Source organism: Echinops telfairi, unplaced genomic scaffold (genome assembly GCF_000313985.2).
Source record: "Echinops telfairi isolate 266 unplaced genomic scaffold, ASM31398v2 ScPeMD7_7441;HRSCAF=8479, whole genome shotgun sequence".
Classification (NCBI taxonomy): Eukaryota; Metazoa; Chordata; class Mammalia; order Afrosoricida; family Tenrecidae; genus Echinops; species Echinops telfairi.
In genome coordinates, this window is record NW_022111341.1 from 529644 (window position 1) to 548205 (window position 18562).

The 18562-nt window shown below is 39.6% G+C and overlaps 1 protein-coding gene across 1 annotated transcript; it reads left to right on the forward strand.

The window, feature by feature from the left end:
- The first annotated feature begins 6470 nt into the window (after positions 1-6470).
- On the forward strand, positions 6471-7409 carry LOC101663281 (olfactory receptor 1F12). Its single transcript, XM_004717415.1, has one exon. The coding sequence runs from the start codon at positions 6471-6473 to the stop codon at positions 7407-7409; it is 939 nt and encodes a 312-aa protein (XP_004717472.1).
- Positions 7410-18562: the final 11153 nt, after the last annotated feature.

Below are 18562 nucleotides of genomic sequence, written 5' to 3' on the forward strand. Positions count from 1 at the left end.
GAGTCAGACAAAAGAAAACCCCGTGCAAGGTGGCTTGCCATTACCTTTCATATAGTAGGTGTCTAGTAACCATTTGTGGGATTAATTAATAATTACCTCATTAATAAAATGTGGAATCATAGCTCCTCTGATGGCTTCCTGAAGTGAAGGCTGAATTTCAAATCAAGAAATGTCAGATATCATGACTCTGCTATAGCTCGGTGTCTATATAATGAGGATATGTGACCTGTATAATTAAAGCACCCTGGTGGTGTAGTAGTTAAAGAGCTCAGCTGGTAACTAAAGTGGTCAGGCTGCCCCAGCAGAGTAAGATGTAGCAGTCAACTTCTGTAATTGTGTGCAGCTTTGGAAAACCTACCCCCCAAATCAAACCCACTGCCAATGGAGTCCAAGTGGACCCCTAGCGCCCCTGGAGCACAGGGTAGAAGTGCCCCTGTGGTTTTCCAAGACTCTAACTCTTTATGGGAAGAGAAGGCCTCCTCTTTCTCCCTCCGAGCAGCTGATGGTTTCTAACTGGTGGGCCTTCCAGTGAGCAGCCTAATGCGTAACCACTATATCAGGGCTCGTTTCTGGTAAATCGACAAGCCATTCTATTTTGTCCTATAGAGTTGTTAGAGTCTGAATCAACTCAACTGCAGTGAGTACAACCTATATACTAGAGTTCTTGTAAAGATTAGCAAACCATGAAAACATTTCACGTGATTGTGGTACATCTGAGCTTCAGAGTTTTTCTATCTTGATTTAAAATGTTCCTTTTTAAAGTTCTAGTCTTTACTCCTCGCTGGTTTTGAGCTGATTTTTGTATCATGCTTCCAGCAATTAAAAAGTTTAACCTTCTGGAACATGTAAGAGGAGGAGTAATATCTTTACCTACTGCCACCCACACTGCCACAGCCTGATGATCTGCTGTTAATGGTTTTATGTTCAGTGTCTTCAAGTGTCTCTCTATTCCTTCTAAACTTTTTGAGTGCCTACTATGTGACAGGAGCTGTTCCAAATGATATATAACTGGGCTTACTCTTCCTGATACCACATCAACCTAATAACCTAGGAGTGGCTACTAGCAGTAGGCTTTTTTTTTTTTTCCTTCTAAACCTATGATCGCAAATCCTACAGACTGTGGAAAGTCACCTTAATTATTGCTGGAGATTTCCAGGTAGGTTTCACATGAGCTCTCTGCCTATTTGTATGGATAGAGTCTTCCATTTGCCTTCCTTTTGATTTAAGCCAGTCTTCTCTACTATTCTGGCAGAGTGCTTTGAAAACAGTGTTGCCAATGTAAGAACATTGATTCACTCAGCAGCTAATTCCAGGTAGCTCTGTGTTCTCTGGTGTCCAATGTGCCAAGGTCTCTCTCCACTTTGTTTATAAGTGTTTAGGAAGGTTTTCTCACTTCCATTCAATTTCACACTTTATTATTTGATCATCAGAAAAAAATTTATTTTAATTGAGCGTCTCTCCTGTTCCTTTAGTTACTGCCTCAAGACTGTCCACTCCTTTGGCTGGCACACAGACAATAAATAGAAACAGAGTAGAATACCAATAATACAATTATACATGTCGTTGTAGCCTCTGATATGCAGATCATCTCTCCACTCTTCCCCCAAATCATTGAGTTCTTAGGCAAATATATGCAATCACTGTTTATAAAAATGGGCTTATATATACAAAGATGAATAAAATTCAGTCCATGTACTCCCTAAAATTCCATAAGCAAGCAAAAGTTATGAAAAACAAACAATAAACTATATGTAAACTATATGAGGGTGCTTTCCAAAAGTTTGTGGGAAAAAATCAAGGAAGAACGGAATTGAAAAATAAAAGATCCACCGTAAGAGGAAATTTTAAAGTAAATCTAAGGAGGAAAATAATTTTTTAAGGAGAGAACTGTAAGGTATCTAAAGAAGAAAGACTGAGAGATCTCCATGGCTTTATCAAGAAAACTTGGAAAGAGCTCCTTGGAGTCATAGGGGCAATAGGACTGATTGACATGGGCTGAGAAATAAGGGAGGGGGCGGTGTGAGAAAGTCAATACTATACTGGGATATGCAGGAAGCACAACCCAAAAAGGGATGCATACGATGAAAGAGACTTAAATTGAAAATATGGGTCCACAGAGACATAGGTAAATCATAGATACATGAATGAATTTAGAGCTCACATTTAATCAAAGCCCTCAACTAATAACAATTCGTTCTTATGATGTGACTCTACTCAATACTTGCTCTCATGGAGATCACTGAAGATATGGTTGCTATAGCAAAGTGTGGTAAAAAATCAGATGGTGCCCAGCTATCAGAAAGAACAATTTCTGGGTTCTTAAAGGCTGTGTTAAAACAAGCAGCCATGTAGGTGAGATGACAGCTAAATCCACACAGAAGAAGCACACCAGCATGTGTGATCTAAGGATTATAAATAATAAAATCCAAGACCAGAAGATGGGATTGTATTAGAGCTTAAATTCTGGGCATCCAGAGTACAGGAGGCTATGGGTGACTCTGATAAGTCCAAAGTCCATCTGCAGGGTTCCCTCGGTTTAAAACTGTGTTCAATTCCTTCTAATTATTGGCCAGGGATGTAAATAGCCTTGCTATCAGAGTGGAATGTAAAGTGGACTAATGCAGATATAGTTAGGCTATAATTTATCATTTGTTCTCCCTTTTGACCCATTTTAATTGTTTGAATTTTTTTGTTGTTATATTTTCAGCTGAGTTTTGTTCTATAGTTTATTTTGTTATAATTGCTGGGGGGTTGTTGTTGTTGTTGTTTTCTCCCTCTTCAGTTTTGTATGTTTTTCTGTATATGAAATCCAAGACAGTTAAATCTATAGAGATGGTTAACTAGTTTAATAGTGTCTTGGGATTCTGGCAGGGGAGTTTGGGTGTGAAATGAGGAACTAATAATAATGAGTACAAGAAAGAAGAAAATGTTTAAAATTTACTGTGGTGATGATTTGTGCAACTTCCAAAAATATGTTTAAACTATTGAGCTATATGGTATGTGAATTATATGCTGATAAAATGGTTTGAAACATTTTTTAAAGAAAATATGGGTCCAATAGAACAAGAGAGCAGTCAAGTTACAGAAGAGGTAAGATCATCAAGAATCAGAAAGGGTGGAATCCGGTGTGGAAGTGTTAACCTTTGCCAAAAATAAGAATCTTTTGTCTGTTATAAGAAGATAAAGTAGAAAGAAAAAAAGAGCTGGAAATAAGTTTTCCAAGTTAGAAACAGAAAGTTGTGTGTTTCCATCTGATAGTAACTTGTGCTTTCTCTGGGGCTATAGGAAGTGATCTGAAGGCATGTGCAGCAGTCAGAAGTCTGAGAAGAGAAGATTTAAAATAGCCATTGTTAGGACTGGGAAAGGAGTACTTGGAAAAGGTGACTTATTCCTTCCTGGCTTTGCCAGCAACTGGTGGAGGGAAAGGAAAGTTGTCATTGAGTCAATTCCAGTTCATGGTGACCCCAGGAATGTCAGAGGAGAACTGTGCTCCATAGGGCTATCTATTTTTTATGTTTTTGTTTTTGCGAATATACACAGAAAAACATACCTCAATCCAACAGTTGCTAAATGTATAATTCAGTAACTAATTACATTCATCATGCTGTGCAATCATTTTCATCCTTCTTTTCTAAGTTGTTCCATTCTCATTAACATACATTCCCTGCCCCTTAAAGTTTCTATCCAATCTTTTTAGTTGCTGTTGTTGGTTTGTTCCCATATAAACAGTTCTTAAAAGAATATAATGCTCCAGGCAGACATTTCTAACAAATTAAGGTGAACTATTATTTAGTTGTAAAAAGACTTGAGGGGGTATTTTTGGTTGAAGGTTTAAAGGTTATCTCAGGGACAAAGTTTCAGAATTCTTTCCGCCTCTATGGCTTGAGAAAGTCTGGAGTCCGTGAGAATTTTACATTCTGTTTTGAATTTCCCTTTTAATTAGGATTATTCTATATAGACTATATATTTGACCAAAATGCTCAATAACAGTAGCTGGGCACCATCTAACTTTTCTGGTCTTATGACAAATGAAGCAGTTGTTCAATTAGCCACACATTCTATTTCTTCCTCCAGTTTCTGCCTTTCCTTTCTTTATTGTTCCAGGTGAACAGAGATCATTTTTGTTGTGCCTTTCATGACCTTTAAGACCCCAAGTACTGTGCAGCAAGCAAGGAGGTAGAACAGAAGCACTTCAGATACTAATAGGCCAATTACCTGGGAGCTCTGGTGAAAGTTGAATCCCGCACCTCAAAACCAAAGAACCAAATCCCAACGGGTATTTGGTTGTGCCTAACTCCATAAGGTTTCCAATGGCTGAGTTTTGGGAAGTGTATTGCCTGGACTTTCTTCCAAGGATGAAATCATATCTCAAACATTTTCGTTAACAGCTGAAAGTGTAAAAAATGTGGACCACACAGGTACTCCACGAATATTAATTTACATTTACTGAATAATTATAATTTGCTAAAGGTTTTACATACACAGACTCATTTCATTCTCATAACACTGATGGGATGAGTACTGTTATGACAAATGTGCATCCAAAGATTTAGAGAGGTTAAGTGATTAGTAGCCATCACTCAGCCAGTAAGTGATGGAATTTGGTTTCATGGTAGTTTGAGTAACTTCAGAGCCTACATTTCAGCATCATACTTATCTATCACAGTGTCATTTATTATCATACAATGGTCTCACTTGTGTCTATAAATATCTTCTTGATTATTTTCTTAAATAATGCCTTTCCTCTACAACCTGAATCTAAGTGATTCAGGGCTGAACCTGCCTTCTTTATTTTGTATTTTCTAAAAATACAAAATTCCAAGAAACAGGACCAAAAGTAATAACACTTTATAAGCATTAATTCATTGGTATTTATAGTTAAAACATCACAGAAACATTAGAACCTTTTAAAGCAAACCACATTTAACACTTTTTTTCTGTGTTGTCCTTTTTCATCTGCATTTATATGTGTGTCATATAACCAATTATCATTCTTTTATGTTCTGCTTATTACATTTATTTGTAAATATTTCCAGTGGTATTCATAGTCTTCATAAAGTTTTCATATTTGTTAAGCACTTTCATGTTTCTTTTCAGTCTCAAAAGATAGAATCGTTTCTTCCCATTTTAGAAGGTGATGGTGGGTCAGTGTCGAATTCTGCCCATCTGTACAGACTTCTGTTCAAGTCACATCCAATTCACTGTGAACACAACCACCAACCACCAAGGCTTGCTTTCAAGTTGCAGTGATGTTGTTAGCCTGGGTAGACTAGAGAAACAAATTCATAAACACTCATGTGTATAAGAAAGAGCTTTATCTAAAGAGTAATTGTTCATTAAGACAACGTCCCAACTCAGTCTAGATCAAGTCTGTAAGTCTGATATTAGCACATATGTCCAATACCTATCTATAAAGTCCTCTTCAGACTCCTGAAACACATGCAATGACACTGAATACAGGAAGATCACAGGCCAGTGAGTGGGAAGTCTTGTGGATCCAGTGGCATTGTAAGCATCTGAGCACTGGCAGGAAGCTCCACATGGCTCCTCCAGCTCAGGGCACTTGCGTAGTTCCATTGTCTTGTCAGCTGCAATGTCTCCCAGCCAGCTATTTATCTCCTTAGTGCCTCTAAATGAGGTTATTAAGCTGGGACCTAATTTGACAGGCTAAACTCCACCCCTTCACTCTTAAAATCTCAAATTGGCAACAGACTACTGTATTTAACGACCACAGATGCTAAACAGGTTTCAGCAGAACATCTAAATTCCTAGACCGTAACCCTTTACAGGAATAGAAAGCCCTATCTTTCTCCCAAGGAGCAGCTAGTGATTTTCCCCACAGCCCTACATGGAACCACCATGCCACCAGGGCCCCTCGCCTTCTACTCCTCAGACAAGGAAAATCATACAGAACACAATGGTTCTTCCTTTAACTAATCTCAGGAATGGTTCTGTTACCCACGGAGATGCCATGAGTTGGGGTAACTAGACAGCAGCTAACTAGAAAGATTGGATGGTTCTCGTGATGTTGGATAAATATTTAGACATCTTTTCTCATTTAGATATGAATGCTGTTTGCCATGCAATCATTTAGTGTGTCAGACTCATAATTTAGTACAACAACCCTGAGTCAGGCAGTCACACACAATGCAAAATATGCAAAGATCTGAATCATGCTCAAAAGTAGGAAAAGAATATACAGAGGGATGATGCCTACAAACCCCATGGAAATCTTAGATGAAGTGAGGTTTCGGAAAAGGAAGATATATGAAAAGGCAACTGATAGGGTAAAAGGATACACTAGAGGTTCAATAAGGCTTAGGAGAGAGCCTCATGGAGGCAGTAGGATAACCTGAAGAGAGAGTATCTGTCAGTGGAACCAGAATGGGTGGACATATAGGGATATAAATGGAATTTTTTCTGACAAAAATGTTTCATCCTCTGGGTTTTCATGCAGATAGATCCAAGAAATGGAAAAGGGAAACCACACCAGTGTCTCTGAATTTCTCCTCCTGGGCTTTTCAAGTTGGCCAGGACAGCAGGCACTACTCTTTGCACTTTTCCTGTGTCTCTACCTAACAGGACTCTTGGGGAACTTGCTGATCTTGCTGGCGATTGCCTCAGACCATCTCCTCCACACACCCATGTATTTTTTCCTTGCCAATCTCTCCTTGGTAGACCTCTGTCTTTCCTCAACAACGGTTCCCAGGATGCTGCTGAACATCCAAACAGAGGCGCAGTCCATCTCCTATCCTGCCTGCCTGGCTCAGATGTACTTCTGTATGATGTTTGCCAACATGGACAACTTTCTTCTCACGGTGATGGCATATGATCGCTATGTAGCAATCTGTCACCCTTTGCATTACTCCACCATTATGACCCAGCGCCTCTGTGCCTTTCTGGTGGCTGTCCCCTGGGTCATTGCCACTTTGAACCCCCTTTTGCACACTCTCCTGATGGCTCGCCTCAACTTCTGCTCTGACAATGTCATCCACCATTTCTTCTGTGATATCAACTCTCTCCTCCCTCTGTCCTGTTCTGACACCAGCCTTAATCAGCTGATGGTTCTGGCTGTGGTGGGGCTGGTCTTTGTGGTACCTTCAGGGTGTATCCTAGCATCCTATACTCGAATCATCTCTGCTGTGATGAAAGTCCCCTCTACCCAAGGAAAACTCAAGGCTTTCTCCACCTGTGGCTCCCACCTTGCCTTGGTCATTCTTTTCTATGGAGCGATCGCGGGAGTTTATCTGAGTCCGTCATCCAACCACTCAACTGAAAAAGACTCAGCAGCAGCAGTGATTTTCATGGTCGTTGCCCCCGTGCTGAATCCCTTCATTTACAGTCTGAGAAACAATGATCTGAAAGGGGCTTTAAAGAAGGCCCTACACCTGAGTCAAATCTTCTCCTAGTGATTTGTACACCCTGGGGAGTTTAACAGGAAGAAAATCCTTATGCTATTGTCATTTCAATTTTAATATTATAAGTTATTGTTAAGTACAAGCACACTTGACATGATACATATTGCCTACACACTGTAGGAGAGATATAATCACAGCCATTATCCATTTGAACTCTCCTAGAAAAAGTACTGGTGTTGAAAAATATTTATATATAAAGTCCATGACAATTACAATGAAAACATGATACGAACATTTGAATACATAATAGACCACAGATAGCTCAGATTACCACAGGATTAGACATGGGGAATGCAGAACAGAGGATAATAATCTCAGGACTGTCCTCCTGATAAAGGGGAGTGTAGGCGATAACAAGAGTGTCATGCATGAAAAGCCCTAGAGAACAAAGTTGTTATGAAATCAAAGGTCAAGTCATAACTGTAATGTGAGGTCAGAGGGAGAAGAAATTGATGAGGGCTGAGAGGGCAAGGGGAGCTTGCAGAGAAAGACAATACTTAATCTTGCTCTTGAATGACAGATGAGCTCTACATAAGAATGAAGAACACATGAAAAAGATTTCTAGGGATGAGTGGGGCATAGTGTTATTACATATAACAATCTGAGTCAAGAGAATGGTCTGTATTAGAAGTAGTAAGAGTGAGAGATGGACAGTTATTCATCACCCTTTTGTTTTATATTGATTCTTGTTTTATAATTATAGTATGTGAATTTCCTATAGCCTGCCCTTTTTTCCCTGGGGTGGGGAGTGGGGCATTTATGTTTATGTCTATGTCTTAAATTCTATCTATATAGATAATTGTACTAACTTATATAAAGAATTGCCTCAGAGCTATTAATCATCATTTAAAATTTTTTAAATCTATATTGTTAATCACTCTGAAATATGTGTAGTTGCTACTATGTTTTTTTAGTGTGGTTAGGTGCTGCTAGGTCTGTTTTGACTCATAGCCACCCTACATACTACAGAGCAAAATATTGCACTCAGTCCTGTATGATCCTCACAATAGTGTGTTTGAATCCATTGTTGCTACTGTCAATCCAACTTGTTAAGGATTTCCTTTTTTTTGAACCTCTACTTTCCTGTCTTTTTGCAGGAATTAGATCTTCCTGATAATATGTTCAAAGTAAATGAGAGCAAGTTTTACCCTCTTCTTTCAAGACAATGTGTTCATTCTCTGGCAATCCATGGTATATTCAACATTTCCCAGCACCATAGTTCAAATGTGTCCATTCTTCTTCAGTCTTCCTTTTCACTGTCCAGTTTCACATGTACATGAGGTAATTGAGAATATAGGTGTATCATTTAGTCAGGTGCACCTTAGTCATCCCTTTTCTTTTTAAAATTTTAAAAGATATCTTCAGCAGCAAATTAGCCCAATGAAATCTATCACTTGATTTCCTGACTGCTGTTTCCATGAAAATTGGTTATGGATACAAGTAAAATAAAATCCTTGACAACTTTCATCTTTTCTGATTATCTTGATGTTCTCCTGTTGTGAGAATTTTTTTTTTCTTCATGTTGAGGTGTGATTCACACAAAAGCCTATGTCATGCGATCTGTCAGTAAGTAAGCTTCTTCAAGTACTCTTTATTTCTAGCAGGCAAAGTTGTGTCATCTGCATCTCACAGGTTGGTCGTTAGTCTTCCTCCAATCCTGATGTAATGGTCTTCTTTATAGAGTCCAGCTTCTAAGATTGAACCGTGATCTGATGCATACTTTTTCCAATTTTAAACCAATGTTTTTAGTAATTACCTGTGATTTGTAATGAATATATTAAAGTTCATCAATATCTATATACTCCCCCCAAACAGAACAAGTAATATACCTCCTCCTTCTCTCTGAAAATCCCCATCTTAAAATCATCTCGGTTTTCATTTCAGTTTAACTAATCAGTGTAACTTTCTTTTGAATACCATTATGATGCTTCTTCCCAAATGGCAGCTAACGGGGTGATAGATGTCTCTACAATTTGTTAGGATTTCTTTTGCTACTAAGAGGTGGATAAAAATAAAGTGGCTGAAATAAAGCAGATACTTATATTTATTGCATATGAAAGCAATTTGAAAGGTGGGTAGTCCAAAATTGACGTGATGGTTTCCCAGTGGTAATTGATGCTCTTTCTATCTTTCTGTTTTACCATGCAATGCATGTAGATTTCACCCCCAAAGTAACCATACGGCTCAACTTGGATACTGGACTAGAGAAGAATAAAGAAGGAAAAGTAAATTGATAGCTCATCTTCCAGCTAAGTCAAGCTGCCTTATTGAACTTTCCAAGGGAGAAAAAAAAACCAGAAACTTATGCAACAAAATTATTCACATATTTTATTGACTTGCATTAATACCAACAGAGACTGAGAAACTTTGGTAAATTGGCTCTTTAGCCAACCATATCAGTGTCAGTTGTTAAGAAGGAGAGGGAATAAAGTAGATAGCTAGTAGTCTACTTTTATAAAGTAGATAGCTTTATAAAAATGACAACTTTTTATAAAGAGAGCCTTAGTGCCACTGTCGTTAAGCACTGGACTGCTAACTGCAAAGTCAGTGGTTCAAATCCCCTCCCAGGTTCTCCCAGAAGAAAGGGGAGGCTATTTGCTCCCATAAAAATTCAGTGAAGGTTGAGGTCTTTTTTGTTTGTTTGTTTTAATTGAATGGTATTTCACTGTATGGATGGATTGTTAGTAATGCCCAACTATGAATTTTGAGTTGTTTCCAATTGCTTGTATCATAAACAATGCTTCAATGAACAATCTTGAATTTGCATCATGTTACAAATATGCAAGTATATCTACTGGATATTTTACCAAGGAGAGATTTCTGGATCAATAGTTAAATTGAACATGCATAACCTTATGCCAATTTCTTCACACTAATCAGTTTTATGGCCTCACTTTTCTATGGGAGTGCTCATGAATGGCAGTTACTAATTTGAAATATTTGGCAGGAAAAAGAATTGCTAGAGATTGTTCCTTCTTTGGCTTATCTTTAGGTGTATAAAGAAAACTTACTGTCCTTGGTTTCTCCCAATTTAAATGTCTGTTCAGAGTTCTTTGGGAATCTTCTTGATCCCATTCACATGGACTTTTACTTTTTTAGTGAGTCCCTGTTTAAGGATTGCCTGATGATCCCTAGGCTTAATAGCAAATAATGAAAAACAGAAGCCACACCTTTCTCTTGGGTGAAAGAAAACTGTTTAAGACAAATGTAATAGGGGAAAAAAGAAAGAAAAGATGTATTACTTGTTATTAAACTTTGAATATTAGAATAGTTTTAGATTTGCATAAAAATTGTGGAAGTTCCCGCATGCCCTGGACTTAGGTTGCCCTCTTACTAAATGAGATTTATCCCATAGACACACAGCTGATTCAATACTATGAAATCCACCATATCATCATGCCAAAGAGGCAAAATCATAGGATTATCTCATTTGAATCATAAAAAGTATCTGCCAAAAAGTCCAACATCCATCCATGATAAAAACTCTCCACAATCTAGGAATAATGGGAACTTCCTCAAGTTGGTAATGAATGTCTGGACAAAAAAAGAAGGAAAGAGCTAACATCACACTCAGCGATGAGATGCTAAAGATTTTCCTCTAAGACTGGGGAAAAGGCAAACCTTCAAAGCACCGACAATGCCAAATGCTGGTGAGGATGTGGACCAACAGAAACTATGACTCTTTGCTGATGGAAATGCAAAATGGTGCAACCACCCTGGAAGACAGTTTGGCAACTTCCTATCAATGTTAACATTATTTTACCATAGTATCCTACATTCATGATCCCAGGTACCTAGCGGCTTTGAAAACTTATGTTTGCACAAAAAACCTGCATACAAATGTTTATAGTACCTTCTTAAGTTTAAAAACTAGAAGCAAACAAAATATTATTCAATAGAGCAGCGGTTCTCCACCTGTGGGTTGCTACCCCTTTGGGAAATGAATGACCCTTTCACGGGGGTTGCCCAATTCATAACAGTTATGAAGTAGCAATGAAAATAATTTTATGGTTGGGGGGTCACCACAACATGAGGAACTGTATTAAAGGGTCACAGCATTAGGAAGGTTGAGAACCACTGCAATAGAGGAAGTGATCATCAAACGGCATACATCCATGCAATGGAATTCTATTCTACAATAAAAAGCACTCAGTTATCAAGACATACAAACATATGGCTGCATCTTAAACATATATTGATTTCTAATTTTAAATTTCATTGATTTCTGCTCCAATTTTTGTTATTCCTTTTCTTCTTCCTTTGGCTCAAGATATTCTTCTTTCTCTAGATTAGATGCATTGCTTTTACTAGTTAATTTTTTTGTGTGGTTGTTATTCACTTATTCACCTAAATAGCCTCTTCAGTAAAGAGAGAAATTAGAGACAATAATGAGAGGTATGGGCAACAATCCAGTTTGAAAATGTGGACATGAGGAGCAATAACCACAAATTAACCTGGGAAGAAAATGGGGACTGTGCAGGTAAAACTGTAAGAGAATTTAGTAATAATACTCAGGAAAATTCCAAAAGAAGAAAGCTTAGCAAGTAGGTAAAAATGATTAAGGCTGGTAGTTTAGAGAAGATGGTGTCTAGTTAGATTCACCCGCCTGTAGCTCCTGCTGCCAGACCATAAAATTGAGAGGTAAGGTGAAGGAGACAGGGAGGCAGAGTTTTGAAATTAGAATCAGGGTACTAGGGTTTGTCCTGAACCCCACTGTTTAAAATTTCCACTGACAAAGCAAACCAAGAATGCATAAACCACTCTAGTTTTGGCGTGCTGGGCATGTGGGCTTCAGTTGAGTAGCTGCCTGCTCCCTGGTTTGACAGCAAGTAGCGATTTCCCCAGACTGAGGCCTTAAAGGGGACATAATCCCAGACGAGAGGAGAACCTCTGAAAGCTAGTCACAGACCCCACACCAAAGTGCCCTGTGCTGTTAGCTGCCTCGAGCTCATAGCCTGGGGATCAGGGTTGGCGGGTAGCCATAGATTTGGAGCAACTGAAGGAGAAGTAAAGAAATTTACCTGAGTCAGGTCGTGGTAAGTGGATGGTCATAGTCCAGGGGGTGAATTCATCTCATTTGGCCTAGAAGAAAACAACCATTCTGGATCTCCCCCTCTGGGGGTCAGCATGACAGCCCCCAAATCAGGGTACCCCATAATCCCAATATAAAAAAGAGAAAATGTTTTCTTGGTAATAACTGCAAATCCCAGGCTCATTGTTTAACTCCATGACAACAGGTAGAAGGAGTCCTTTACATACGTTAGCATAATAAGGGAGCCCTGCTAAGGAAGGCCAGAAGTTAGCTACAGGGCCAAGAGGCTATCAACATAGCAGAGACCCCCTTGGAGCAAGCCTCAGTTTCAGAATAACTTAATTCCATTCCAGCTGGTGGGGGTGGGGGTGGGGGTGGGGAACCTCTGAGCTATTAGGGCATCAGCCGTCCTGGTGTGAGGTAGGGCAACAAGTCCATCTCTGCTCTCATTGATCCTACACACATTTGGGGAGGTCCTGCCTGTCCTGGGGCCCTACATGGGGCTGAGGGAACAACCCTCCCCCGCCCCCTGCTGCAGTGTTGCATACAGCACAAGGAAGCTATACCAGTGAAATCCAGCACTCAACACCACTGTGAGAACCACTGCCTGGCTTCTGCTATGATCCTGCCTTAAAGGGTAATTCCACCCAGCATCTGTGGGACCCTACACCAAGCGGGCACACCACCCCATTACCCTGAGGCAGGGTTTGAACTCCTACAGCCCCACGGTCAGGCAATCAATTATCGCCTTACTTACCACTCTTTTTATTCTTTTTATTCTCTTGCCCTTCTATCTTTCCTACCACAGTCGGTCTCAAGGGGCCCACTTTTGTTTTGTTTTTTCTATTTTTCCTCTTGTTTTTCTTCTTTTTCTCATTTTCCTCTTCTCTCCCACTCTTTCCTTTTATACACCACTGCTGGCTTGTGGATCACTAACCTACACCTAGGCAACTCAACCCAAATAGCAGGGGAACTCCAGCCTGCATCTCTGTGGGAACACTGTACACTACACAAGGCAGCTGTGATAGCCCTCCACAGGGCTCCACGCTGCTGAGGAAACCTCAGGCTGGCCTCTACGGTGATCTCATAAACTAGGCACCGCTGGGACACTGCACTAAAAGGGCACACCAACCTACCACGTTGGAGCAGGATTTAAATCCCTCTAGCCCCACGTTCAGGCAATGAGGGATCAGCTATCTCTTTATTCTTTATTTTTTTCTTCTCTTTTTCCCATCACAATCTTAGCGAGCAGAGTTGTGTTTTTCCCCTTCTTTCCCTTTCTTTCCTTTTTCTCTTTCTTCCCCACCCCCTTCTTCTTTCTTCTTTTCTGTTTCTCTCCTTTCCCTCTCTTTCCTTCCACATGCCACTGCTGGTTTCCAGCCCCCTACCCTCTGCCTAGTGAAACTCTGCCCACCCAGTGGGGAGAGCTCCAGCCTGGCCCCTGTGACAGTGCTTCCCAAGACACAAGGCAGTGTAACACACGGCATAGCACTGAGCTATCTTTTTATCTATTTTTTCTTTCTTCTTCTTTTGCTTTTTCTTCTTTTTCCCCTTCTTCTATCTCTTCTCTCTTTCCCACCAAAGTCTCAGCAGATTCAGTTTTCCTTTTTTGTTGTTTCCTTTTAAACTGTTTTTACTTTTGCTTTGCATTGTGTGTGTGTGTGTGTGTGTGTGTTAGTTTATCTGTTATTTCTGCTCTTGTCTTTGTTTTGTCCTTGTTCTCTTTTTTTCCTATTCTCCCTCTCTTTCCTTTCACAAGCACCTACCGGCCTCCAGGTCACTCCCCTCCACCTAGGGCAACTCTGATGGCCCAGATGGGGTAGCTCGCTCCCACTTTGTTGGCTTTACATGCATCTGGGGATATCATGCCCATCCTCCACTATACCCCAAGTGGATTGGGGATCTCCCCTTCAAATGGCTGGGGGATATGCAGCCTATACCCTACAAGAGACTGCGGGAACACCTGTCCACTGTCTGTAGTGCTCCATGTTTCTGCATGAACATCAGTCCAACCTTCAGTGATCTCTCCAACCTACCTACCATATATGGTGCTCTACACCATAGAGGATACACCCACACACTCTCCATGGCACTCAAGTTGCAGAGGAAAACACCACACACCACTTGAGGATCTCCAAGTACCACGAGACATACCACGACAGCTTACTGAGAAATCAGCCAGTGAAACGGCATGCTCGTGGGCCCACAACCACCTGACCAGTGTCCTGTGAGAGTATTATCCAACTCACATTCCAAATAAAGGAATACTGGTTGGCTAGGGTGAAAGTGAAACCACAGGAAGGTACAGCAGTAGCCTGACACCCCAGTGCAGCTACCTACAAGTAGTTTGTAGAAGCACTCATGAAGTCCTCCAAGAGAGAGCGCAGTGCTCTTCGACTCTGTAAGATGGCTCTGGAATCCTCTAACACAACACATAAACAGCAACCAGCCCAAACAAAGCAGGGGAAGCAGAAGACAATGCTGATAGAAGTCACGAACCTAATGATGTGCACAGAAGAAGCAGATATTGACCTGCAACAGAAAGAAATTTTTAGAATGCTCTTGGAGTCATACAGGATATGAGGGAAGCAATACAGAAAAATGATGAAATGATAGAAGAGATAAAGGCAACACACCAAAGGGAAATACGAGTCTTAAGGGGTGAAATAACAAAATCCAATAGCAAATTCACAGACTCTACCAACAGACTTGAGGAGGCAAAGAATCACACCAGTGACCTAGAGGATAACCAAGCAGACTTTAACAAACGGGAAAATCAGTCAAATCAGACAATCAGAGAAGCTGAAGAAAAAAATGAGAGCCATGTCTGATGCTATGAATAGGAATAATATTTGAATAATTGGACTACTAGAACAAGACACAACAAAGAAGTGAACAGTGAAAATAGCAAGGAAATTCGTAGAGGAAAACTCATCCAACTGAAAAAATGAGAATCAGGCACCTATTCCGGAGGCCAAAAGAACACCAGCCAGAGTGAATCCCAAGAAGTCACCAAGATACTTAATAGTTAAATTATCCAACTATGAGGAAAAGGAGAAGATCGAGCAGCTAAGGAAAAACAAATAGTCACTTATAAAGTTATACAAATAAGAATATGTTCAGACCTATCAGTGGACACAATATAGAAGAGGAAGGAATGGAGTAACATATTCCAAAAATTGAAGGAAAATAATGCAAACCCAAGAATATTGTACCCGGCAAATTATCTATTAAGATAGATGGAGAAGTGAGAGTTTTACAAGACAAGAAAAAACTCAAAAAATACATAAAAAGAAACCCAGCCTACAAAAGATCCTTGCCGATCCAGTATGGGCAGACGATCAACATTCACCAAGCGCAAATCAGAGACCATCACATAGCACAACTTCACCCAGAGGGCGACAAAGAGAAAAAAGCCCCCAAGATAGCATTAGCTCCATAGTGGAAAGAAGGCAAGAATGAATCACACACACACAAAAACAAACTAATAAAATAGGTAGGTAGGAAAACACCCAACACAAAAGGTACAAGATGACATCACAGAGTCCACAGATGGATGTAATAACACTAAATATGAATGACCTGAAGTCAGGCATTAAAAGGAAGAGGCTAACAGGACTGCTTCAGAAAACATAACCCATCGATCTGCTGCCTACAGGAGACACATATCAAGCTTGCAGACAAAAACAGGTTGAAAATTAAAGGCTGGAGAAAAATATACCAAGAAAATGGCAATGCAAAAAAGCAGGGGTAGCGATATTAATCTCTGACAAAATTAATCTCAAGGTACAAGCCATAACAAGAGACAAGGAGGAACACTATATAATGCTCAAGGGAACAGTAGACCAAGAACCAGTGAGTATAATAAATATATATGCGCCCAATGAGTAACCCGTGAAATTCATAAATCAAACCCTCTAAAAGATGAAAAAATAAATTACAGGCTCAACAATTACAGTAGGTAACTTTAATACACCACTCTTTAATACATCACTGGGAAAGAAACTCAACAAGGAGGCTACAGATCTAAACAGCACAATTGGATGACTTGATCAATATTCAGAGCTTTTCATCCAAATACAAAATATTTACATTCTTTTCAAGCTCACATGGCACATACTAGAGGATAGACCACATGCTGGGACACAAATCGAACCTGAGTAAATTCAAGCACATAAAGATTATACAGACGTCTCACTTCAATCACTGTGCCATAAGGCTGGATATAACAGAAGAGGGATGAAGCAAACAATTCTCTATTGCAAAAGGAGTGCGTATTGGCCCAAACCAGAGATGAAATCAGGAAGTTTCTAAAAACCAACGAGATTGAAAATATGACATACCAAAACCTTTGGAATACAACAAAGGCATTTATCAGAGGAAGGTTGATAGCAATACATGCACACATGAAAAAGGAAGAGAGACTCGTGGATGATATGCTGGCACAAAACTTACACCAATTAGAGCAGGGTCAACAAAATAATACTGCTAATAGCAAAGGGAAAGAAATAATAAAATCAGAGCTGAGATACAGGATAGGGAAAACAAGAAAACTATAGGGAAAATAATGCAGCTAAAAGTTGGTTCTTTGAAAAGATTAACAGAATTAATCCAAACCTAACCAAAGAAAGGAAGTAATAAATGTCAATTGAAGGATGAGGGATGAAACAGGGGACATTACAAGGGATCCTAATGAAATCAAAAGGATAATTACACAGTACTATTAAGGCCTGTATGCTAAGGAATTCAACAACTTAGAAGACATGGACCAATACTTGGAAAAACAATCCCTCCCTAGACTATCCCAGGTGGATGTCAAGAACCTCAACAGACCCATAGTAATAGAAGAAATAGACAAGGTAGTCAAGGGATTACCAACAAAAAAATTCCCCCAGGCCAGATGGCCTCACGGGAGAATTCTACCAAGCATTCAGGGAAGAACTGAAACCAAATCCTACACAAACTCTTCCAGAACATAGAAAAAGATGGAAAACTCCCAAACTCTTTCTATGTAGCCAGTATAACTCTGATACCTAAAGCAGGCCAGGGTCCCACAAGAATTAAGAACTACAGACCAATATCCCTAATGAATATCGATACAACAAAATACTGGTCAATAGAATACAAAAGTATATAAAACAAATAATTCACCATGACCGAGTGGGATTCATACCAGGGATGCAGGGATGGTTCAACATATGAAAGACCATTAGTATCATTTGCCACATTAACATGAAAACTATAAGAACCACATGATAATATCGATAGATGCAGAAAAAGCATTCGACAACATCCAACACCAATTCCTGTTTAAGACAGTTGAGAAGATAAGAATAGAAGGAAAATTCCTCAAGATGATACAAGCTATATATGAAAAAACAACAGCCACCGTGGTAGTCAATGGAGAAAAGATGAAAACAATTCCACTGAAAAACAGGACCAGAAAAGTATGTCCCTTGTCCCCACTCCTATTTAACATCACACTCGAGGTCCTAGCTAACAACATAAGACAAAGAAAAGATATCAAAGGCATTCATCTGGGGAAGGAAGAGGAGAATCTATTATTATTTGCAGACGATATGATTTTATACTTTGAAAATCCCCGAAACTCCACAAATTGAGTGTTGGAAGCAATAGAGGAATATGGCAGAGTGGCAGGATACAAGATGAGCAAACAGAAGTCTATACACATCAGACAAGATCACAGAAGAGGCGATCAAAAAGGTAGTACCCTTTACAATAGCCAAGCACAAATTGAAATATCTAGGGATATGCCTGAATAAAAAATTTTAAAAAAAGATTTACAAGGAAAACTACACTATTACAAGAACTTTTAGAGAACACTATTACAAGAAACCAAAAGTGACTTCAACAAATGGAAGAATATCCCATGCTCATGGATTGGAAGACTCAATATAGAAAAGATATCAGCTCTGCACAAGACACTATATAAACTTAATGCTATCCCAATACAAATACCATCATCCTTCTTCAAAGAATTGTTAAAACTGATTACCAACTTCATAGGGAGAGGGAAGAAGCCCAGAATTAGCAGAGAACTCCTCAAGAAGAAGGACAAAGTGGGAGGGCTTGCTCTACCTGACTTTAGCAC